Source organism: Pyxicephalus adspersus, chromosome 11 (genome assembly GCF_032062135.1).
Source record: "Pyxicephalus adspersus chromosome 11, UCB_Pads_2.0, whole genome shotgun sequence".
NCBI classification, from domain to species: domain Eukaryota; kingdom Metazoa; phylum Chordata; class Amphibia; order Anura; family Pyxicephalidae; genus Pyxicephalus; species Pyxicephalus adspersus.
In genome coordinates this window covers 2,908,208-2,933,095 of record NC_092868.1, presented here as the reverse complement: position 1 = coordinate 2,933,095, position 24,888 = coordinate 2,908,208, and the positions used below count along the sequence as shown (strand labels likewise).

The 24,888-nt window shown below is 39.0% G+C and overlaps 1 protein-coding gene across 1 annotated transcript; it reads right to left on the bottom strand.

Moving 5' to 3' along the window:
• Window positions 1–10,931: 10,931 nt before the first annotated feature.
• On the bottom strand, window positions 10,932–24,334 carry LOC140341195 (IgGFc-binding protein-like). The gene is made up of 11 exons (XM_072426750.1): window positions 24,322–24,334; window positions 22,543–22,883; window positions 21,559–22,129; window positions 20,695–21,293; window positions 18,844–19,411; window positions 17,587–18,185; window positions 15,894–16,482; window positions 14,526–14,725; window positions 13,839–14,210; window positions 12,866–13,164; window positions 10,932–11,043 (listed from the first exon to the last, which is right to left on the bottom strand). Exons 1-11 carry the CDS (start codon window positions 24,332–24,334, stop codon window positions 10,932–10,934), a joined length of 4,263 nt encoding a protein of 1,420 aa, XP_072282851.1.
• Window positions 24,335–24,888: the final 554 nt, after the last annotated feature.

The following is a 24,888-nucleotide window of genomic DNA, read 5'->3' as shown; positions in this document are numbered from 1 at the left end:
CTTGGAACCTCCATTCAAACATACGTCGTATATACAATTGTTCACAAAAAGCTTTGGATCTATAGTTGCATGGCACTGCTTGAATGGACCATTTACTGCAGAAATTAGCCCACATTTCTGATCATCCAAAAAGTTTTTCTCAAAGCCAGATGGGCACGGAATGCACTCTCCATTGCAATCATGCCAACAAGAGTTATATCCATCATTCACCTTCCAATTTTTGCCGAAATCAGCCAGATTAGCTGCCTGGGTGCCAGATGGTGTGGCTAAGTCATCCGAAGGGTTCTCATTGTAGTTACCACACATTCCACACACATTTTGGAAATAGCTGCTGGAAATGTATACGTCCAACACAGAATCCCAGTCATAGATCACCCTTAAACTAAAATCAGTCATAATAGTCAAGGAATTGCCAGACTGGAAAATTTCGATTTTATCACCGACAAGTAAAGGTAGCCGCAGACGTTTATAATTAACCTAGGAATAAGAGGGATAAATGAGAAAATATTTATTTTATTTTGTTAAATCCCTTACATGACAGAAGATAGTCAAAAATATGTGTGGATACCCCTATAATTCATGACGCAGCAAACAAGGAATTGGTGCCACAATGATTAGCACAGATCCACCATCAATATCGGAGTTTCCAAAATGCCTTCTTCGACCACAGCGTTGTACCTCATGCTCAACCACACTCCCAACTGCTCCTATTCTACTGTATGAAAGCTGTTGGAAACCGCTTTAAGCAAGTGTTTCCACTGCGGTGGGGCTGTGTGTACGGTTTCGACCTTTCAATTTTTTTCCCTCATCTTGATGGAGAATGCCACCGCCACGGCAAACAAATGCAATGCTGTGCAGTTTGCAGATCCTTAAGGCATATCAGCAATTTGCAATGTAGCTAGGAGTAGACAACCATTCATCTTTATCTTCAGGGGCATTAGTCAAAAATATACAGAGTTACATGAAGGGGATATGGTTTATATTAAACCTAATGATGACCAACAACCAATGGGACTGTCCATACCTTGACTATGGGCTTATGGCCCACTGTGTACAGTTGTTTTAAACATTTACAAGTAAGTAACTACTTGCAAGTAGTTGGCCAGGTAAAATTGGTTTTGGATTTGGATACTGTAATTCCACATTCCTCCCCTGGTCTAGGCAAACTGAACTTTGCATACGGAGGAGAGGGAAAGTTTCCTATTTACCTGGGAGGTGGAAGTGTTAATGCCGGCCACAGAAAAATAGGGAAGGGAGCCACCACAGGGAGGCCCAAGAACCGTATGTGACTCCGGAGCTCTGGCGGTCCTGGCTCTGCCATATGTTGCCGGCCAGAATTAGGACGGATTGCCCAGGGGGACAAACCAGGTAAGGCCGGAGTTTGACGACCCCTGCATTAAATGTTCACACCATGTGGCCTTGCATGGGAGAGTCTGCATGGAGCCTGGAGCAGTGTCACACCTGCTATATAGTGCATAAAGAAATGATTTGACCAGTTTGGTTAAGCTTAAATGGAGCATCCTACACAGAACCCGGACCTCTACCCTACTGACCCTACTTTGTGTTCATAGGGAACAGAAATACTAGTTGGGAGTCAGATCGTCTCATTTAACATCAGTACTGACCATACAAATGCTTTTTTGGCTGAATTAATTTCTACAGACTGGTGGCCCTCTTATGCAAATGGAGGCTAATAAAGAAAAAGGATGGGGTGGGAAGAGATATTAGTGCCCATGGTGAACAGAATAACCAACAGATGATTAGGTGAAACTGGCAAATTTTGTGGCTACTTTTTTATGTGCAAAAAGCTTGGTCACTTACTTTTACAAACCCAAAGTCATATCTGTCCACATTTATAACAATACTTTCTTGAGCATAAAATATCTTGACCGTCACAATGCTGACGTAGGGAAACTTGCGTGTTGCCTCGGTTCTCATTTCTGGCCTCGATACTAAAATTAGTGAGGGTGTTGTCATTGCCGAAGGTTTTGGCAATTGTGTAGGTGCAGGTGCCTTGGAAGTCATAAAAGTAGCCATCAAAGGTTTTATAGTGAGGGTCACCAACTGCGTGACAATTGACTTCAGACAGGGGCACACAAATGGGTATTCCATTTACTAATTGGCATTTTTCTCTGGCTCTGCATTTTACATTATTGCAGGTTGGTTTGGGAACGGGTGCAGTAGGAGGTGGTGACAGCCCTGTAGATTAAACATAGTTACATAGTTAGGTTGAAAAAAGACATAAGTCCATCAAGTTCAACCACTAGAGAAATAAACATATCCCAGATAAAACTCTATAGACATAGTTGATCCAGAGTAAGACTAAAAAAAACCCTGGTACAATTTGCCCCAACAGGGGAAAAAACCTTCCTGATTTTGTGAGGCAATGGGATCTTCCCTGAATCAGCAGTTCTCTTTACTTTAAAACTTTATTCTCCAGTTATATTCAGTGCTTCTACAAATCATTCAGATTTTTCTGAAAACAATCTATGGAACTTGCTGAAACGACTTCCTGAGGGAGCCAATTCCACATTTTTACAGCCCTTACATTGAAGAATCCCTTCCTTATTCAGAGATTAAACTTCTTTTCCTCCAGACTCATAGAGCGCCCCCTTGTGCTTTGTAATGATCTTAAAGTTAATGATTGCGAAGAGAGTTCTCTATATGGATCATTTATTTATTTATACAGGGTGATCATATCCCCCCTTAAACATCTCTTGCCAAGATAAAATGTTATTAATTAGATAAATTATTTACTTTTTTTTAAATTAGCAGTTAATTAGTTTAACAACATTTAATAATACAATTAGTGAAAATTAAGGTTGACTGATGAGTATTTTGTTTAAAATGGAACTAGCAAGCCATAATTCATCCCTACTGGACAAGGAGGCCATTGGGGGATCCCAACGGGGAAGTCATGAGCATTCCACATGAGCAAAAAAATTACATTTAATAAAAAAAAGTCTCAAAACAAAGTTTCCTTACCCAACCACGCTTGGAGAGACTGAACCACTAGGGAGGGCTGGGGCTTTTCCTGTGGTGGCGTGAGCCCTAAGAAGGGCCAAGGTACAAAATTTAGGCTTGTCTTGGGCTTTTCCAGAGACTCTAGAGGTGAGGGTGTTATGGTGAACTGTTAGCAGGTTGTGATCTTTGGGCATACCAGGGTGGGCAGAACAATGTGCCAAATCAGTGGGCAAAAGAACAGTTGATAACAAACGAGGTCAGAAACAAAGCCAAGGGTCAAGTGCCTGAAATAGACACGGGGGTTACAGAAGACACCAGGGAACTTAGGTGACACAGGAAGACACTGGAGGTACAGGTGACATGGGGGTCACCAAAGACACAAAGGAATGCGGGAGACACAGGAAGACACCGGAGGTACAGGTGACATGGGGGTCACCAAAGACACAAAGGAATGCGGGAGACACAGGAAGACACTGGAGGTACAGGTGACATGGGGGTCACCAAAGACACAAAGGAATGCGGGAGACACAGGAAGACACTGGAACAGAAATAAGGAAATGCACAAGTAACAGGCATAAACTGCAGAAGACAAATATCTACCAGCTAGGGTGCCTTTGGCAGATAGCCCCCACATGTGTATTTTATATGTGCATTTATTATTATTAATTATTATTAAACAGGATTTATATAGCGCCAACATATTACGCAGCGCTGTACATTAAATGTGCATGTATCTGTTTGCCTGAAGTTTCGCTTCAAATGTTGAAAAGTAAAAACCAACTAGACAAACTTACCATCTGTGCATATACCAATGCAGCCATAAGTGTTAGTCACTGATAATCCAAAAGACAATAGCAAGAAGCGGGTAGAGGCGGTGACAACAATCTGCGGTAGGGAAAGACTCACATCCTTTGTTGTCCAAGAATAATCAGTTCCTACCATTTTGTTCCAGCTTACATCTAAAAGTTTGCCTCTGTTCCATAGTATATTTGGAGCGTCAGAAGTTACGGCAACGATCACTGTAAAGCTCAGGTAGGTGTTAATAGATGATACGCTGTAGGAATAGCAGTAATCGCTAATTGCTGGGACCGTCAGAAGAACTTGGCCAGCCTGCCCTGCCAGGCCTTTTCCATAAAATAAAACTTCGATTCCCGCACTGGCCGAGATACTTACAGGGCTCAGCAAATCAACATTAACCTTCAAGACTTCTCCAGCATTAATAGTCGATGTGTTTTTGAATAATAGGTCTGAATAGTACTGAACGGTTGTTTTCTGAGAAGCCACAATATAAGCGATATCTCGCACTGTGCTCATAGTGGGCGTAACAATGAAGTTTGTACCCCAGCTGGTAACGGGTATCAGCTGCTCATAGACATGGTTACAGAACAAGAAATCACCTATACAGGTGTGTCCGCTCAACACAGCCACGGCTTTCTGAGATACAATCCTAGTACCTGAGAGATCATCTGTACTTTTTATTTGGATAACGGTGTAAGGGGCCAAATTAACCGTGAGGACCCTCCCTGGCCCATAGGACAGCCAATTGTAAACAACCACTGTATTGAAATATATATTCACAGTGGTGGACTCTGATAAACTCACCACCGCAAACACATTAGACCCACCACTTAGCAATTCTGAAGGGGTCACTATGTAGTACTCTGTGCCCAGCTCAGTCAAAGGGTACACAATGCTTGAATCGGAGCCCATCGCTTTACTGGTAATGGACATGACGGAAATGTCTTTGTCAGATTGGATGACGACCACATTGCTGGAGATAACTATCCCAATCAGTTCAATGGATGAAGGCAAGATGACATTAACGCTGTTTGAAATTTCCATAATCCGGGTATTATAATATGAGACTTGGTTCACTGAGACAGACACATTTGTCGATGGGCTGTACGTGTTGATATACAGCCCTAATTGTGCGTTTGTTAAGCTGGTCTTTTCGTTCTGCAAAAATACGGTAACAAAGTTTCTGCCCAATGCAGTCGCTTCGCAGCAACCTGAAATAGGATACAAAAAGATACATGGGACACCTAAGATTTTACTGCAATTTCAAACTGTTTATACTCAAGTATAAACCAAGATTTTATTTAATCTAAAAATTCAATCAGAAGAATAATCTTGGTTTATAATCAGGTCACACCACTAAATGGCAATGTGTCCCCAGGTAAAATGTATAACAAACTGCCATCTAAGTGATTTGTTACATACTTTACATGAGGACACAACGCTATTTACTGGTGGCCAACAATAATGCACACAAGGTTATTTAAGGGCAAGTGTCCCCCATACCTCACTCAAAGGTACAAAATACTTATAAAATACTAACCAGGAAAAAGGGGGAAAAACAGAAGAACCTGATTTAAATGTGTTTCCCCCTTTAAAAAATGTTCTAAACATAATACCCTATATATGTATTTATTCACAGTAATTTTGTGGCATTTCTGTTGATTACTGTTTTGAATGGTACAAGTGACAGTCGTTCTTTGTGCCCTAGGTTTGTATTTGAGTCCATGTTGTTCCCCCCTTTTTTTTACTTGAACATAAGTGCTTTGGTTTATATTTGGGTTAATATTTGAGTACAGTATTTATGAGAGCTAAAACAATTATTAGGTGAACTCCAGCCAAAATATGTTTTTTTTTTCTGTTTAGAGAAATTTCCATTCAAGGAGAATTATTTTTTGTACCAAAAAACACCTTAATAAAGACCGTTAATGATCTTTTATATCCAATCAGCGGGATTGGAGCTCCTATGGATGACTTTATAGCTGCTCTGATCTCTTTGTCGGATAAAAAGGTGTTCATTTTTCAAACACATTTTTTGGCTTGAAAAAATATATAAAATATTACATTTTAGATAGAAAAAAAAGAATATACTCAAATATCACAAAACATTTTTGTACAAGTAAAAAAATGAATATGTGTTGAGTGAATAGATCCCAAGTCTTAAAATTGTATGGGTTCCCATAAAGAAAATAAATTGAGCATGGGTGACAATATAAAAACCATTACAGTTCATTGGCTTTGTGTAAACCGTTTACTGATCATTTACATAGCAGCAATCCCAGGCATGCATATGTGGGTGGGGGGCAGGGGCTCTCCAAGGGGGGAGTGGATACACTTTCATCAGTGAAGCTGGGTGATCCAGCAAACCTGGAATGGATCTGGAATTATTTAAAAACATTTCCTAACCAAAAGCTAATGAATTTTATGAATACCTTCCAGGTTTGCTGGATTACCCAGCTTAACTAATAAAAGTGTATTCCCTCCAGCCTTGGAGAACTTTAATAAATCGGGTCATTGTCCCATAGCCCTGAGCATTCCATGCATTCAGCTACTTACCGATTAGAGTGCAATAATTTACCACATGCAAGAACTAGCAGCATGCATAACTTCAGGAAATTCGGCATCCTCATGCTGCACAAAAAAAGAAACATGAACAATGATGAGTAGTGAAAGAGCAAATATCTGAAATGTATTGAAAGCCATGTTTTTATTTTAGATGAATTAGAAATTGCTTTAAACACTACATTTTTATTGATGAGTTAATCCTAATGGGTTGTTTCACCCTTTTGCCTTATTGGTGAATATTTGCTCCCGAAGAAGCAAATGTTGTTCCTGAAGCGAGTTGGTTTTCAGCTGCATTTAACTTTAATAACCTATTTTCCAAAAAAATTGTTCTACTATAGTTCACACCATGCATAATAGTATTAATATAGCGACAATATTTTATGCAGCGCTGTACATTAAATAGGGATTGCAAATTACATACAGATACAAACAATGACACAGGAGGAGGAGACGGCCCTGCCCTGAAGAGCTTACAATCCAAGAGGTGAGGGAAGTAACACATAATAGCAGGGAGATATGGAATGGTGGGTGAGTAGTGAGGGTTTAGGAGACAGAAGAAAACAGGTAGGTGAGTTTGAAAAGAGTTTTTTCAGAGCAAGTTTTTTAAATGCTCTTTAAATGTCCGGAAAGTAGGAGCAAGCTGAATAGGATGAGGAAGAACATTCCAGAGAGACATTATTGGAGTTTGTTACACACTTTACATGAGGACACAGCGCTATCTACTGGTGGCCAACAATAATGCACACAAGGTCATTTAAGAGCAAGTGACCGCTCATAACTGACTCAGCGGTACAAAATACTAACTTGTAAAAAGGGGGAAAAGCAGACTGAGCCCATCTGATTGAAATGTTTTTTGCGCTTTTAAATAAAGGTTTTAAACATAATACACCATAGATGTATCTATTCACATTCATTTTATTGGCATTTCTGTTGATTATTGTTTTGAATATTAGAAGAGACAGCTGCACTTTACCTAGGCTAATACTCGATTCAATGTAGTTCTTTTATTTTTTGCAGGTGAAAGTAAGACTATATTTGGATCCATTTCTATTCAAGTTATTATTATCACCTTACAAATACAACATCTATCTAATGCACATTAGATGCATAATTGTCAGTTTGTAAACTATAATTCACTTAATTTAGTGAATGTGGTGATCATTCACTTTACAAAAAATACCCAATCACGTCCAAGGAAATCCTGAAAAAATGAATCTTTCCTTGCAGATCATTGGACAGTTGAAGTCGATAGAGCTGCATCTCATTTATCAAGCTAAGTAAAATATCCCTTTGCTATGTGAACAGCCTGTGTTTCTTTAGTAAGTCAACCCAAATGTGTATGCTCGTAAGTACCATTAATTTCCATCCAATGGGAACCCCTTTCACGTTTTCTCCTTTGGCACTTCATTTCAACTCTATTCCTGTCCTGTGACAACTGTAAAATGTTGGTTTTCCCTTTGACAATGGAGATTAGAGCAAACAGAGGGGGCAAACGTTCTACCCCACCAGGGGCAATAAACAGCAATTAGGACCTTAAAGGAGGGACAGATGCAGATGCATGGGTCCACAATAATGGTTCATGGGAACAGTGGAATATTGAGAATGTTGACTTCCCATCACATCTAAGAACACACAAGCTCTCATATATTACATTTCTAAGATAGGAATCAGGTAGGTGACTTACCTGCAGGCTAATCAGCATTGAGTCCTCCGACTGGGATCTTTGTGAGGCTTTTATAGGCTCGGTCACACGGCTGTCCATCCTAATTGTGTACTAGAGGAGAAGAAACAATAGGCAAGGGGTGTGGTGAGCAGCACAGACTACGGGAGAAGAAATAATCATTGTGAAGATAGAAAGTTGGATGGCTGGATGGCATTGTAGTGTTTGTTGAAAAGTAAAAGTGTAAAGCCCAACAAGAAAATTCTGTTTCCAAACTTTACCTGTTGGTCGTTCTATGTAAGTACTTGTTCTGCACCTTTCCTCTGCTGCTGACCAGTTTCATCATTCTAGCAGAAATTGGAACATTTCGGTAAGGGTCGCCATTTTGAAAAAATGCAATAGAGCCAGAGTAAAACAAGACGGTAAAGGGCATTTTTAGGGTATATTGGGCAATAAATGGAATGGGGGGTTAGATAAATTCCCCTACATTTTTATTTGGCTTTTTTGATTTCAAAAATAAAGCTTTCCAAGAAAACAGAAGATAGACTTTCTTTGGGAAATTGAGTGATCCAGTAAACCTGGAATGGATTTCCTAAAAATAATTTGCTATTAGTTGGCAAATGTTTTCAAACACGATCACCCAGGTTCTCCTGTGATAGTCTGTCGAGTGTTGGAGAGCTAGATAGAAAACCTAAAGCCACTTCTGTCTCGCCTTCCTTTTGCTGAACTGGCAAAATTTTACAGAATTTTGAATTGGAAAAATTGCATTTTTTGTAATTTTTGCCAAAACTTGTAGGGAAACACTCCAATCAATCAGGTGATGGCAGCACTGGGGTCTCGGCTCCAAATCTCAGCCAGGAAACTATCCACGTGGAATTTATATCTTCTCCAATATCGGCTATATAACTAACTTGTTTTACAATGTGTAGCAAATCTTTGAATACAGTTGGCAGGATCCATCAAATATAAATCCCTGAACAATAGATCTTGGTGTGAGAGTATGGTGACCTCTTGGTATGTATCATCTTAATGCTCTGACACCTTTAAAAGTGAAAAACAAAGTCCGGATTTAATATATGTTAATTTTAAATGATAAGTCCGGATCAGCTCATGATCTGATGACTTTCCCGATTGTACTTGAAGAATAAAGTTATAACACCCCAGGTCATTGTTATATATGTGACACATTGAAACAATGCAATCATGGAAATTGCAACATTTGCTCACACCTGTTTTTTCCAAGATGTCACCAACTTTGTAAATTATAACCTTAGAGGGACTTGATGGTCCATGTAATGGCTTGTAGTTGTATTTATTCCTGAGAGTCTTTAGCTGCCATCGTTCTGGGCTTTTTGTGTTGTTCTGCATCATTAGGGAGAAATGTATGGCCAGGAATAACTACTCCAGTCTATTCATTGCTTTCTATGTACGGGGAGCTCCCAAAGATTAGAGTTGGGGACCACACCGCAGAGGGGACCTGACGAGGCAGTGTCACTTCCCTTATGTATTTGCAAATTGGTTTTCTTGCTGGCTAGCTGGGTATCTGTCCTAGGAAAATTTTGTACAGTGTCAGATTGGCTCAGCTTCACTATAAACCAAATGATCTCCTAATGGCTTTCTTGTATCTGGTTTTATCTCGGCAGGACTTCTGCAAAGGTACTAACTGCACTTGCTTAATACGGACTCAATATGAAGTCATTATGGAAGTTTGAAAAACACAAATAAAAATTGTCAGTCATATACAAAAAAACTACATTTAAGGGTTGCAGAAACTCAGAAAATGGAAATACATTGGCCTGCTCTTCCAAAGAAAGTCATTCCATTTGCTGAATAGTCAGCTATTTTGCTCAGCATGCTCTTTCCCAAACAGAATGGAGGGTTGGTCTTCAATATTAACTGCTGAGCAAGCTCAGTGTAGTAGATAGATGATGGATCAATCAATCTATCATGGTGGCTCTTATTAGGCTGGTGTCCATTAGAAGAAGACTTCCAGTTGACCTCATACAAAACCTTTCTTGCTATTATTTTCCAACTTGCTGGTCAAAGGTGAAACTCAACTCGCTCGTACACTATGGACCAAGAATGAGGTCTATTCTATAAGATGCTACACTGTTTTGATATTTTTTTGTTGTGAAAGATTGATTTGGATTGGTGAGTATGGCGTTTAGCAATCTTTAGAGTCATGTGACATAGCCTATGCATGATTTACACTAGTAATTGGTAAAATGGTCAAAGTGGACCCAAAGATGTGTCAATCCGCTCTATAGAGCTATGTACAGCCCTTGAATCTTGATTGGTAAAATATTAACCTTCTCCTTACTACACAGTTATCTGTTTGTATTGATTGGTCTAGTTGACCATGACTAACATCCTTTGTATCTGAACTTTGTGCATTTTATGTTGCATTGAGTAAAGAAACACCAGCACAAACAAAGCCCAATGGTATTTTCAAGCTGATAAGGAAAAAAATTGGGTCAAGCAATGTTTATGCTTTATATTCTTGAAGCCCCCTTTTCTTTCCCCATTGATAGAAACGTGGCCCTGTTCATTAGGCATGGATCTTCTAGACAACTAGTTAGGGATGAGCTTTGTCAAAGGATGAATCTCCAATCTTAAAGCTTTGCTCTAGTCAACTCTATTATGTGACATAGAACCTCTTCCATCTACTTCCAGCTACTTTAGTACAAAAAGTGCCACATCCCTAAATACAAATGTTGAAAACAGCAACAAGATTAATTGAGACTTTTGAGGCACATTCTCTGGATTAATATACAATTTAATTTACCAAAATATAAAAAAAGTACGCTTTATTACATAATCACCAATACATAAATAGTAAATATATACATATAATTGATTATTAATACCAAATAGCTCATAGCAAAAAGCAGTGACATACAAAGTTCATACGTCATCTCAATGAACATTGACGCGTTTCGCAAAACCTTTATGACCGCTTTCCAGCATAGATAATCCTTAAAGTGTATAAAGCTTCCTCAGATCTGAAATTGGCATCAAACAGTCCTGATCCGCTAAAGGCGATCGCTAAAGGCGAATGCCTGTGGGATAGAAATGGAAGATAAGAATAGGAGGTTGTCGGATTTGGAGCCAACCTACGTACATAGAGAGTAGAAGTTTGTTTACTGCTTGGATGTTGTATCTGATTTCCTCCATTGCTGTTTGATGCCAATTTCAGGTTTGGAGAAGCTCTATACACTTTAAGAATTATCCATGCGTAAAAGCGGACATATGGTGGGGATGAAGTATGTCATTGTTTTTTGCTATGAACAGTTTGGTTTTAATTATCAAATATATGTATATTCTTAACTATTTATGTTATGTTGATTATTTTTAACTAAATTGTATATTGATCCAGAGCATTTGCCTCAAACGTTCCAATTAATCGTGTTCCTTTTCTTAACTCTAAGTAATATGTATTGAAGGACCAGGGGTGCTGCTTGGTACGTGAGGATGTTTCTAACCCCTGCAGAATAGGTACGTAGAGTTCCAAAAAGCATATTAGCCCAGTATTAGTGCTTCTTTCATTATAATACAAAACATAAATGCTACATTGGGTTGACATGGTAATGTATCTTCTCCAAAACGCTAAATTGGCTTTTGCTATAATGGACCAGCTGGGTCTTGTTGTTCTAGGAGCTAAACACAACAAGTTGGAAGGGAAACAGAGGGCTTAGAAAGGTGCAGGTTTTATATAAATGGGTTGTCACCCAAAATTTGTACCTTTTAGTGATTTTGCCATTGTCGAGGGCCATTCGGAAGATCTAACATGAGATACTAAATCAGAACACTTCATCTTCAACTAAACAGGCGTTTGAACTATATACAAAGATTGATCTGTCTCAGGCTGATAGTTTTCGAGGCTCCTCATAGGAAGTATGATTGGCATTGGCATGTAGATTGGTACCAGTATGGCAGAAATTGTGTTCTCTTGTAAATTGCAGCCTGTATACCTGGCCAAAAGTAACAAAGACCCCCCGTGGTGACCTGGTCCAATGAGAGAAGTTTCTCAGACACACGTGATGTTAACATTTTAGCAGTTTGACTCTGAATGTGATAATGTTAGGTGGGGTTGAAGGTGGTAAATGTCGTTTGGGGTAGGCCAAGGGGCTTGGCCTCTCTAACACATATTTTTGCTTTACAGGCAAGGGTTTACAGACACAGAACAACTCCTATACAAACATGCATTGGGAAATATTAGGGTCCAAAATGACCATTGGTTCCCTAAGCAAGCCAGGCCAATAGGCACCAATAAGGGCCTACAGACATACAATATAAATGTTTCCCAATCTTCCCTATTCCCATACATGTTGAATCAGGTGACAATTCTCTTTTGATTGTTGGCACATTGGATAAAGTGGCATAAGTCAGAAAAAGTTAAAAACATGGACAAGATTAAAGACACAAAGAAAGACAAATCTTTGTAGATTTTGTGTACTTTATTGGCATTGTTCCAAAAGTGTTCCTTTTTTTGGATCTGCACAATGGTAGCTATCATGATTCAACTTTCTCCAAACTATGCTTCATTTTGAATAATATATATCATTAGGTTAGAATTTCCATTGCAAATAAACAAAATGCACAGATTGTAGTCAGTTAATAACAGCGCTGTATGGACAATCAAGAAGACCGTGAAATCTCTCTCTGAGTGGTTATGGCTTGGTATTTGGATCAATGCCCCTGGTTTACATTACAGGACAACTAGAAGGATAAAGAAAAAAACTAATAATTTGAATACACACTTGGTTGAGATGCCAATATATAACTTTTCCACCTATCACAGCAAAGTGTAATGAGATATATTGATGGTGGACCTATTCAGTATTTGTGAATCAATTTACCTTCATTTTATTTTTTACTCACCTCTGGACAAAATCCTCAGCAATCCATGAATTGGAACCTTTATTCTGAAGTACTGATTTGAAATTTGAGTCTACACTGTCATCTAATATCATCCAGTTTGTATTTCCACAGAGGCCACAGAGACTTCCAATATAGAATTCTCGTGTTTTCAGTCTGAGAATTCCGCGCACAGAAAACAGTAATTCCAGATGTTCACCAACGTATATTTCAATGCCGTCTTTACCTTTGGACATTGAGGTATCACTGCTTAACTTGGTGTGATCTGAGAGCATTTCATCCTGAAGTCTTTGTCCTCTCACCTATAGCACAATATAAATTATTAATAGAAGCAGTTCTTTAAAGGAATAAAGTGATGGATATGAGATAATTTAGATTTATTGAAAGTTGTTTCAGTGTTTATAACTTATCCTTAATATAATAATCTTTAATATAGCTACCTAACAAAAGTAGTTCCAGGTCCTGCCACTGGATGTCACCTGAGTATAAACTGAGATTCTTTTTCTAATGACATTTTAAGTAAAAGAAAGGTTTATACGTGATGTACTTTATGTACAGGTATATAGACTATGAAATGTAAAGGGGAAAAGACTTTACTTCAATAACAGGAAAAGTCCTCAGGCAAGCAAATTACTTGACTTACACAAATTTCTTTACACCAGACTAATGTCTGATGTTTTTAGGGTGTTGGCTTTGTACACATGCTGGGACAGAAAAAGTTCTCCCTCAAATTGTTACCACCAGGTTGCAAAAGTACAAGTGTCTAAAATGTCTTTGTATCCTGTATTATTAATTGGACCCTTCACTGGAAACACCAGAGCTCCATCATTTAGACAGTTGAGCATGTGTTCAAACAAAGTAGGGAAAAAGCCTGGAAACTGGAAAATGAAGGCAGTACATATAGAGTAAGTAGGGATATATAAAACCTTTCTTGGGTTCAGATGTTCTTGGAAAAGAAATTTGAATTTTGACTTACCCAAATCTTTCCATCTTTTGAAATGGTAACCACAGTGCCATGGGTGAAAATGTGAACTCGACTAACTGCCGATGGCTCCGATTCACAGTTGTAGATGTCAGCTACAATTCGAAACCAAGAAATGGACCAAGAGTCGCAAACAAATGAAACGTCATAGGCACCTGAAAGAAGTCCTGATCCTGACTGGTTTTCATAAGTGATGTAGTTTTCCAGGTTTATGGAACACTCCCAAATGGTCTTCTGGCAGACTAGAGCTTCATTAAAAATGATGCATTCTTCATTGGGTTTACACTTCATAGACTGACAAAATACATATCCGGATCTGCAAGAACACTGCTGAGTGCAGTTCTTTTTAAGAAAATATTGACCATCCTGCAAAATAGGACCAATGAACTGTGAATATGTGCGCATAATATATAGATATAGATCCCCAGTCATGCATTGTAAATTTGGACAGAAGGGGAAGAGTTAGAACCTTTGCTAGGTATTTGATGCTGTTGGCTAGCATGTATTAAATAAATACTTGGCTGTTCCACTTGCTAAGGTTCACAAGAAGGTTGATTCTTGCCAACTCTCCACCCAACCTAATGCTATGTATGTTGATCCAAGAAGTTTTGATTTGTAGAAATAAAATATTTGAATAAGGATTTTGATACAATGCAGACTCCATCACAGTACCAACCATACCTTGTAGTATTTCCCATTAACATAACAGCCGCAGTTGTCCATGGGCACACAACTTTGGCCATCAAAGAAGTAGTCATCGTAACATTCACAACCCTCTGCACAGGTGGCGGGACATTGGCCAGGGTCTACCAACGTTCTGCATGATGCTGAGCAGACCTTTGCACAGATGCTATATCGGCTATATTCCGGACACTGCAAAGCTGCATTGAGGGAATGGATAGAAGTAATTTAGAAAATGGCACAGGACTTTAAAGAGGTAAAAGAAAGTGTTTTACTTATAAAGCAAAAAATATATTTGTGCAAGATTTATTATAGCATGGTGTTCCATCAATTTAACGAAACTGAAACCGGGCCTAAACTCAATGTTTTTACTTTACATAAAAAGGTAGACAACCCTTTTAAATAAAATATATCTTCTTTTTTTAAAAACAAAAAAATGGTGAAGCACCTCCCATTTGTGTCATTTTACTGCAGTAATCAAGACTGAATGGCAGCGCAGAGCCTCCCGGGATACCTATGTCAGACATCCCGGGAGGCTCTTGGCTGCTCCTTTTCTACACATCTGGGCATTTTCCTTTACGGGGAAAGAGATGCACGCATTGGCTCTCTTTTTTTACCTTTACAGCGGACTACATCACCCCAACTCGCACCTGTGCAGTGTGAGATCAGGTGATGTAGCAAAAAGAGGACCACAGATGGTGGCGCCTGGTACTTCCTCCACCGGGATGAAGAAGAATCCCAGGACAGTGCGTGAGTGGATGGAGTAAAGGTTCAGCAAGATTGAGAGATCTGCGGTATTAAAGGTAAATGTGATTTTTTATTTTTTGTTTAGTTCCTTTTTTGAAGAGTCAAATACAGGAATCTAGCACTTCTTGTCCTTAACTATAGCTTCTTCTTCTTCCTAAGTGTCACATCTTACCACTGGAAATTATAAATGCCTGGAGTACAGCTTTACAGACATCCGTAACAATACACAACAATCATATGTTAATTTAAGAACAAAATACAACCATATCATTGATGTTGGCCAAAACCACTTGACCATATTTTATGGTGCCCCAACCCTTGCGTTAACCAGACTATTGGGTAGAGTCCAGTGGGTCCAGTAGTATCACATCTTGCTATTTGAGATTATAAACACCTGGACTACAGCTTCATGGACTTATTCATATACTGATTGAAGAACAAAAAAAACATAACCACTGGCTTAACTATACCATTGATGTTGGCCAGAACCACCTGACCATAGTTGAACGTGTCCAAACCCTTGATTTAACCAGACTATTGGGTAGAATCTGGCAGGTCTAGATGTGACCAGCTGGCCAAGATAAAGTGATACAGTTTTAATATGTAGAGGTTATAACTTACAGCAAAATGAGTCATTTCTCCACACCAAGACATTGGCACGAACAGCTTGACAAGCCAGAACGTAGCTGTGAATTATTTGACAGAGCAGCTCCTTCCGTTCATCATCAGATTCAATGTCACAAAGATCTTTTTTACAATTTATAAAATAGTTATTAGGTTTAATTTTTTCATGGCAGTCCCTCAAGGGCCCATTGGGCTTATTCAAGAAGCCACAATATTTTTCTGTTTTCAGAAGCTCTTTCATCTGAGAGTTACATGGCGGGCAAACATGAGTATGGTTTCCACAGTTCTCACTGATGTCCCAATAGGGAGGTTCAATGCTCCAGGAATGTCCAAAAGTGGAGTTGTTTGTAGCTGTTTTTTGGTCTGGGAGTAGAAATTCATCATGGGAATTGTCATTATAATTCCCACATAAACCACCAACTGCACCTTGGTAGGTGTTGGGGATAGTAACAATGATGTTATAGAGGAGATCATAGCTCACTTTGATGCCTACATCTGTCACTATGACAGATTTCATGCCATGGGGATAGGCATCAATTTTACCATCGGGAAGCTTGAATGGGAGATTATAAAGCACACCATTTACCTATAATATTAAAATAAATGAAATAAATAATAATATTAATAATAATAAATAAAATAAAACAAGTGTAACTCAACATTTAATAAGGAAAAATAATCCTTCTAAGGTCATCTACATGCCTTTCTAGAATTTTAGTAGACTTCCCTTAACCCCATACAGAGAAGACATGATTTCCTTAGATGGAAAGTATATTTATATGCATAATTTGCCCCTGGCAACCTTCAGCCTGGGGGAACACTCTCTGCTGTGTAGCAATAGACTCCCATCTGATGTTAACCCTGACAAACAAGTGGATGGAATAGTAGGCACTACTTAGAATAACTTAGGCTTGCTGAAGCCAGAATGAACCAATCCTGGGTATAATCCCCCATCACTACTGACTTCTTCTTGTGAAATCTGTATCTCTTTTACTGTCATACGGATCCATTGGGTCTGATTTATTAAAGTTCTGCAAGACTGTTCTTCTTGACCAACTTACCTTTCTGACCTGGTAGAAAAATACACCTCCATCCACTCTGTTCACTCTTCCAATGACCTACTAATGACTTCCTCACTCATAACCTCATCACAGGCACAGCTCCGAGACTTTTCTAGAGCTGCCCTAACTTTTCAAACTCATCTCCTAAACCCTCACTACTCCTCACCATTCCATATCCCCCTCCTAATGTGTGATACCTCCCCCACCTCCTAGATTGTAAGCTCTTCGGGAAAGGGTTCTCTCCTCCTCCTGTGTCACTGTCTGTATCTGTCTGTCATTTGAAACCCCTATTTAATGTACAGCACTGCAAAATATGTTGGCGCTATATAAATCCTGTTTAATATTATTATTATTATTATTAATAATAATAATAATAATATTAATAATATTAAAGACTGGAGAAGATAGAATATCATAGGGGAACCTGGGTGGTCCAGAAAACCTGAAATCGATTTCCTAAAACATTTTAAAATCATTAGCTCCTAGTTGGCAAATGTTTTCAATCTGAGACCAGATCCATTCCAGGTTTGCTGGTTAACCCAGGTTCTGCTATGATAATCAATCTTCTCCACTTCTGGCCTGCAACTCATTTGCAGATTTTGAGTTCACTGATTTGTAAATCTACTTACTAGAATGACGCCCTCTCTCTTGTGTTGCAGCTCCATGGTGTATCCATATATCTCCAGGGACACTGACTTGCTGAGAGCCAAGCATTCTTTTCCTGATCTTTCATTATGGATATATATAGCAAAAGGTTGCAATCTGGGATTTTCTATGGTAGTTGCACTGAGAATATAGGCACAGTTGCCCTCAAAGTCATAAGTTACACCATCGAAAGTCATATAATGAGAGTTTCCAGATATGAGGCACATTGCCTGCCCTGGCTCCTTGGGTACACAAGCTGGATGCCCATTAGCAGTTCCACATCTTTCATTTGGCTCACAAGAAAAAAATGTGCATTGAATATTCTCGGCTGAAATACATTCGCATATTTGGTCACATTCCTTGGAAATAAAGGTTTCTTCCAGTTTGTAATATTGACCCTGGTATTTACAGCCGCACTGATCCAAGGTAACACATTCTTCACCGCTAAGGATATAGCCATCATCGCAGACGCATCCTTTGGCGCATCCAGGTGTACATCCCAATGGTGGGGCAAATGAAGCACATGTTGATTGGCAGGGAGAAGCACATAGAACATAGTGGCTATTTGGTGGACATTGTACATCTACAAAAGACAAAGTAGAATGTTTCATAATCCCAAGCTTCTTCTGAATAATAAAAATAGAAAATGATAAGCCCTTCACTTAAATTTATACAAAAAAGTTCTTTAGGTTATGCCTACTACAAATATAATCAACAATCAGGAAGAAAAGAGACAGAGTGCTTTTTCATTTAGTTTAAACACTAAAAGTATTTTTACTTTGCACTAATGGCAAAGATAATATATAATGGTACAAAATGATTATCTGGCCACTAAGTGGAGCTAATTAGAATGTACCCTAGCTCAGGGTTAGTTGGGACTCATTAGTATGAGAGTCCATAAGTATCTAAAACTAGAGTAGCAGCCGTCTTTAAAATTAGACCAGACACAGTTTGCCAAAGAGCTTGGCTTCCTCAAGGGTAATTCTAGGCTTAGAACACATAGAATGTACCAGGATTCATAGAGGTTGAATAAAACCCAGAACTAGTAACGACAAAGACTACCTAGGACATTGGAATGACCATTTCTGGATTAGGACAAAACAGTGGCAATGATGAAGTTGTCTAGCATCATGCAAGCCTAGAATTGCCCCTGAGGAAGCCAAGCTCCCTGGCCAAACAAGACGGGTATAGTTTAAAGGCTGCTGCAGCTTAAACTTCTCTTAATATGTAGTTTGCTTTACCACAAAACATGGCAGATCTCCATGGGTCGATGGTAGCACCATATGCTTGGCAAATAGTCCCGTAAGTTGTTATGACTTCACATATAACATCAAGCCTTCCATGGTAGTAGCAAGCGTCCATGGCACAATTATTAAACAGGTTCTCCGGGTTAACTTTGGCATGGCACATTCTAAATGGTCCATTTTTGTCCAATAATATCCCACAGCCATCACGCATGGTTCGGTGTTGTTCAGTGATGTTTTTTAGATTGGGACATAGAGTCACATGAGTTTGGTTACAGCCACTTGGATATTCCACAGTCCAACTTCTTCCAAATACATCTGAGTTAGAAACAATCACATGGTCCGGCGTCATGAAATCGTTCTTCTGGTTTCCATCAAAGTTACCGCACAGCCCACCGAGGGTGCCGGCATACACCCCTGGAACTGTTACCACGAGGTGACCTTTCCAGCTGAACAAAACCTTTAGTCCAAACTTTGTCTCAATAACTGCATCAGCGCCAGCTTTGAAGATTGAAAGATCTTGCAAGCCAGAAGTGAATGGAAAGTTAATCAAATACCCATTTACCTGGAAGAAGAATTATAAATCATATGTACGGGGTTTTGCAGTAAAGTTGGAGAAAAGGTAAAGAAGAAGGAGACAAAACCCTAAAAATACCTCCAAGGGAGATGAGGCAGAAGATTCAAAGTGAAAGTAAAACATTTTTTAAGGACTGACTCCCTAACCCATACACCAGACTGACTCTAAAGCGGGCAAGAATTACCTCTAGGGGCCTTAGTAATATGCCCCAAGCATGACCTTCTACGTGCTACATAGGGGTCACAGGACAGTCACCTTGGTCTCCAGTGAGCCCAAGATTGCCTGAAACATTCTCTTAGAGAAAGTAATCCCCCATCCAATGGATAAATTATAGTTCCAACAAGCTTTAATGCACTACAAGTGAAAGGCAGCTATGCTGGAGTGGGCCATCAGCTAAGTAAAACTTCTGAACTAATTTTGAGGGTTTTTGTGCCAACTAGAGGGAGAAACTATTGGTGGTTGAAGTTTATAGCTGTTGAAGGTTGTTCTGGTGTTGACACTTGATGGTTATTGCTGGCTTTTACACTTGCTAGGGGTAATTGCTAAACTTGAATCATTCTTTGAGTTACTATTGCTGGTTCCCACACATGTTGTGTTTATAATTTCTGGCACCAATTACCGTGTTGGGGTTCGTTATAGCAGTCACTGACTCCAAAAATGGGGCATATTTTACTCCCACTACATTTTTCTTTGTGATCACTGGGACAGTTATCAAGAATTATTCTTGCCACATGAGTCATGTTCTTCTCTATATTCAGAAGTACTAGGTGGCACCGGAACAAATCTATAGATGCCCAACTAGGAGAAAATCTTAGAATACACAAACACAATAATTCTAATACCTGTTATTAAAACTTTTGATATATGCAAATGCATTTACCCCTTTGATTATCTATATATTTTTTTCCTACAATTAAGGTCGCTTCAAATGATCCAGCTAAATTGAATGTATTGTTTGACTATACAGCTCATGATTCATTGGTCTGATGAAGCAGACTTTGTTCTGTGAAACGCGTTACCATTAGATTCAGCTACCGGCCTTCTATGATTGTATATATTCAGTTACTTGGAAGCTTGTTATTATGCTTGTTGTGTATTTTTTTTAAGCTGTAATAATTAATAAATTGTAGTTTTTAACTGATATAAATTGCGGTATAGATACTTTATTTAAAGCCCCACTTTTTGGTGCCAAATATATTGGATATTTACCACAATTATAGTTATCTATTGTCTCAATCCCAGGCACCATAGTTTCCAATTGTAATACATACCTGAACTTTGTGCAGGTAGTCGCTGTTCAAGATAATTTCATGTTCATAGACTAACACTTTCACTGTATGTACATAAGACACAGCTCTCTTCCCTCGGTTTTTATTCTGAATGTAAATCTGGAAGTCATTCAGGCCAGTTCCATTCTTCCACAGTCCTGAGAACAGGTAGACACATATGCCCTGGAAGTCGTAATTGAGCTTATCAAAGCTACGAAAATGAGGATCTCCATAAGCAGAACAGGTTCCATTGGAAAAGGATTGGCATGTCTGTATACCACGGACCACAACACACATTTCGTTTTCTTTACAAGTCTCCTCGAAACAGATGATGGTTCTGGTGTCAGGATCACATTTGCACCTTTTTGTACAATTAGGGTCATCCCAGTAGGTCTCATAAGGGGAATATACATGTCCATTGACAACACATCCACACATAGCTTTAGGTATGCACTGGCCTCCATCAGTTACGTACCCTTTCTTGCATTCACAGGTCTCCACGCAAGGCTCGGAACATACTGGTTTGATAACATCGTCATTGCATGTCTTGGGACAAGCTTTTCCACACAGCTTATATGCACTATTTTCAGGGCAGCTTAAAGCTGAAAAGAAAAACATAAAAGAATATTCAAACTCAAATGCAAAAATCTCTTATTAGGATGCTTATTGATCCTGGTGCCCTTGTAGCATTCATTGCACTCAACTGAAATAGCAAACAATAAGGTTGATTTAAAAGAAGTTGAGAATGTTCCCTTAGCCAAAGAAAATATCACTCTGGAAGGGTAATTCACTTAGCTTTGTGAACGTTGGAAAAACTCACTTTGCAATTACCTAATATGCAGGTTAACTTTAATTTTAGAAACTTACGGCATGCTGTCATTCGTCTCCACTGTCCAATCTTAGCCCTGTTCCTCTGACAGACTGCTACGTAGCTCCGTAAGATGTGGCACAACATGTGTCTAGATCCATTGTTAAGGCACTGATCATTTACACAATACTCAAAAAAGATGTATGGATCCACCACACTATGGCAACCACTGAATGGCCCCTTCTTTTTCAGAATAATCCCACAATTATTGCTGGTCTCGTATTCTCGTCTTTCCTTCTCAGAGCACTTTGTACATTTTCCATGGCAGTCATGCCGGCATTGGCTATCACTGTCTTGGGTAGCAAAGCTTTTGCCTAGGGCAGCTGCCTCCAGTTGGGATAACGGTCTTGCATGTTGCATTTGTTCTTCAGGGCTTTGGAATAGTTTGTAGCTCCCACACATACCTTCAACTTTTTCTGAATATTTCTTAGACAACTGAATGATCAGTATGGAGTCCCAGTCATAAAACAGCTTTAGAAAATCGGTATGGATGTACAAAAAAAGCCCAGAGTGCAATATGATGACATTTTCATTTAAAAAAAGAGGGAGTTGGCAGGTTTGGTTATTCACCTAAAATGGAAAGAAGGAAAAAGCTGTGAGTTGAGTAATGGTGATACCTTAATGGCGCTGGTGATACATTTGTGAGAATATGGTAGCAAAGTTTATGGAACTAATTGTTGTATGGCAAAGATATTTTTGCAAATGTAATATTTAGGGAACAATTTGTTGAAGGCCCGTTCTTCATTCCAGCATGACTGTATCCTGTGTACAAAGCCAGCTCTATAAGGACATGGTGGGACCAGTTTGGTGTGAAGGAACTCGAGTGTCCTGCTCAGAACCCTGATCTCCACCCTACTGAAGATCTTTGGGATTACTAGGTACCTGATGATTGGAACACCAATTGGGAACCATGTCTTCTCATCCAACATCCGTACCTGACCTCACCAAATTCCAAAGCCAAATGATGATGGACTATTACTGACCTGTACAAACCCTTTTTCATCTCTGAAGGCAGCAATCTGGTCTTCATATATATACAGCTTGACCACTCCTACAAAGGAGACCTGACTGTTTCCTCGGTTTTCATTTTTTGCCTCAATATTGAAGGGGATCAAACCGTCCTCAAGGTTGGTGGATTTGGAGATGGTATAAACGCAGGCGCCTTCAAAGTCATATTGGATTCCATCAAAGGTCTTGTAATGGGGGTCACCGACTATCCAACAGTAGGAACCAAACCCCGTCACACATGATTCTTTTCCATCTGTAAAGTCGCAAACTTCGTAAGCTTCACAGACTTTAGATTGACACTGAGGAAACACCGCACCTAAAGGACAAATGAGTAAAAAATAGCAAGGTGTTGTGTAATTCAGTGGATCTGAACCCAGTTATTAAAATTTAACAAACACTTTACTAGGATAACATCATTCAAGGCAATTTTCTGTCTTCTTCACTATGTGGCTATCATTATTCCTTGGAGATTCAGCCATGAAGGTCCTTGTTTTGGCACCTCCAGTTATAGGATGACAACTCTCTGATCTCACAGTCTTCAACACTCCATCAATTGTATCATCACTCTACCATGTAATTATATTAGAGTCTGTAATCGGCTATGATTAATCTCCTATACTGTCCTTTTTAGAAAGCCCACCCTGACCAATTACATGTAACCACAGATAAATCAAGTATATGTAGTGCAATAGGAATCAGCAGCAAAAATTCTACAGGGGGTGGCACATAGCTTGGAACAAAAAGGACGCAAACGGGAATTTCTCAAGACAATGCCTGGAGATGTTTTACAATACACAATGCTGGTAACTAAAAATGACCCAATCAGGGTTTAGATCTATTATACCCCAACAAAATTCAGGGTAACCCTAAATTCAAGGTTTTGGCAACTATCAGTAAAGGGCAATTCTTTCTCTATTAGCCAGTACCAGTCTGGAAACCAATGTTATCAGCAGGTATCAGAAACACCAGGGGTATGGGGTCTACAGCAAATTTGGGGGTCATCAAAGCCTAATTAGATGGAACTCCCACAGAAATGACATAGATTGGTGCTTGGTTGAGAATATATAAAAAATACTGTTTTCATCTACCCTATGGGGTTCTTCTCCACCAAAACCCAAATGAAACCCAATAATAAAAAAAGAACATAGTTTTTTGCTCCTTGAAAGTATTTTCGGACCCTTAGATTGGGAGTAAGTTTGAAGCAGATACAACAAATATTCAAAAAGCTCCAAATCTCCATTCTAACAGAATAACACATCACAAATCTTCATGGAGAATTTTGTAGGGTCAAAATGATTTGCTGTTTGTGGGTGTAGTGAGGAACCCCGTACATGTCAACTGCTGCAAAGGTCACCTCAATGCATTAGGCAATGGACCAACACGGCTCCACATCTCCCTCAGTGACACATGACTCCATTGACTATATCAGAATTTATTGTAAGGGAAACAAACCCCAAATGGGCAAGGAGAAGATTGTTTCCCTTGTCTAAATTGTAGTAGTAAATGATGACTATATGCAACTTTAATATTCTATTTTTTATCCATGTTCTTCTTGAAGAACAGCTATAGCAATAATGATATAGAAAGGAAAAAAAAAATCTGCTTACCAGTAAAACATGTTAATATTACGAACAACAGAAAATGAATTGTACCAGACATACCTGCAGGAAAAACAATTAAAACAAACATAAAATATAGATAAATAAAAGAAAACATGAATTTGAATTTTACCATTATCAGTCAAAGCTACTCACCAGAAGCCAGCATATGTCTTACATTAGCCTCTCATCTGACTTGATATAGTTTGCATGTAACTGATTTTCACAGTCTATCCTTGGGCATGGGCGGTGACTTCAGCCAGGTGGGTGTGGCTATTCCTATTCAAATTAAACAAATGAAAAGAAAAATTTCAGGAATCACTCTAGATATGTTGTTTTCATGTTTTATAAAATGTTCCAGCACAATCAAAAATATGTCTGAAATATTACAATTGTGTAAGAGGTTATGTTTTGCTGGATAAAAGTCTTGAATGCTGCATTTTGGATGAGCTGACTTGCAACCAGGCCAATAGAATTGTTCCAAAAATATAAAACATCTAAAATGCAAGTCAACAAATGAGTTTTTATATCAGTGGGTCCCTAAAAATAAGCCATAGTCCATTGCGTGGTCAGATGCTCGGTAGATCATCATTCCTGGTGATGGACTATCTATGTTTCCATGTATACAGCTAATAAAAAGTTAATGAAGAAGCCAATTCCTGGTGATCCAGCCATGAAGATCCAAAAAGGTGGAAGCCCTTTGTCCTTGTCTCCCCATTGTGT

Excerpts from the sequence above, each read along its gene's own strand:
- LOC140341195 (XM_072426750.1), bottom strand. Across the intron at positions 13,165-13,838 it reads CAAAAGATGGAAAGATTTGG|GTGAGAGGACAAAGACTTCA; the intron begins GTAAGTCAAAAT and ends ATTGTGCTATAG. Across the intron at positions 11,044-12,865 it reads GCTGAGGATTTTGTCCAGAG|GCATTCGCCTTTAGCGATCG; the intron begins GTGAGTAAAAAA and ends TCTATCCCACAG.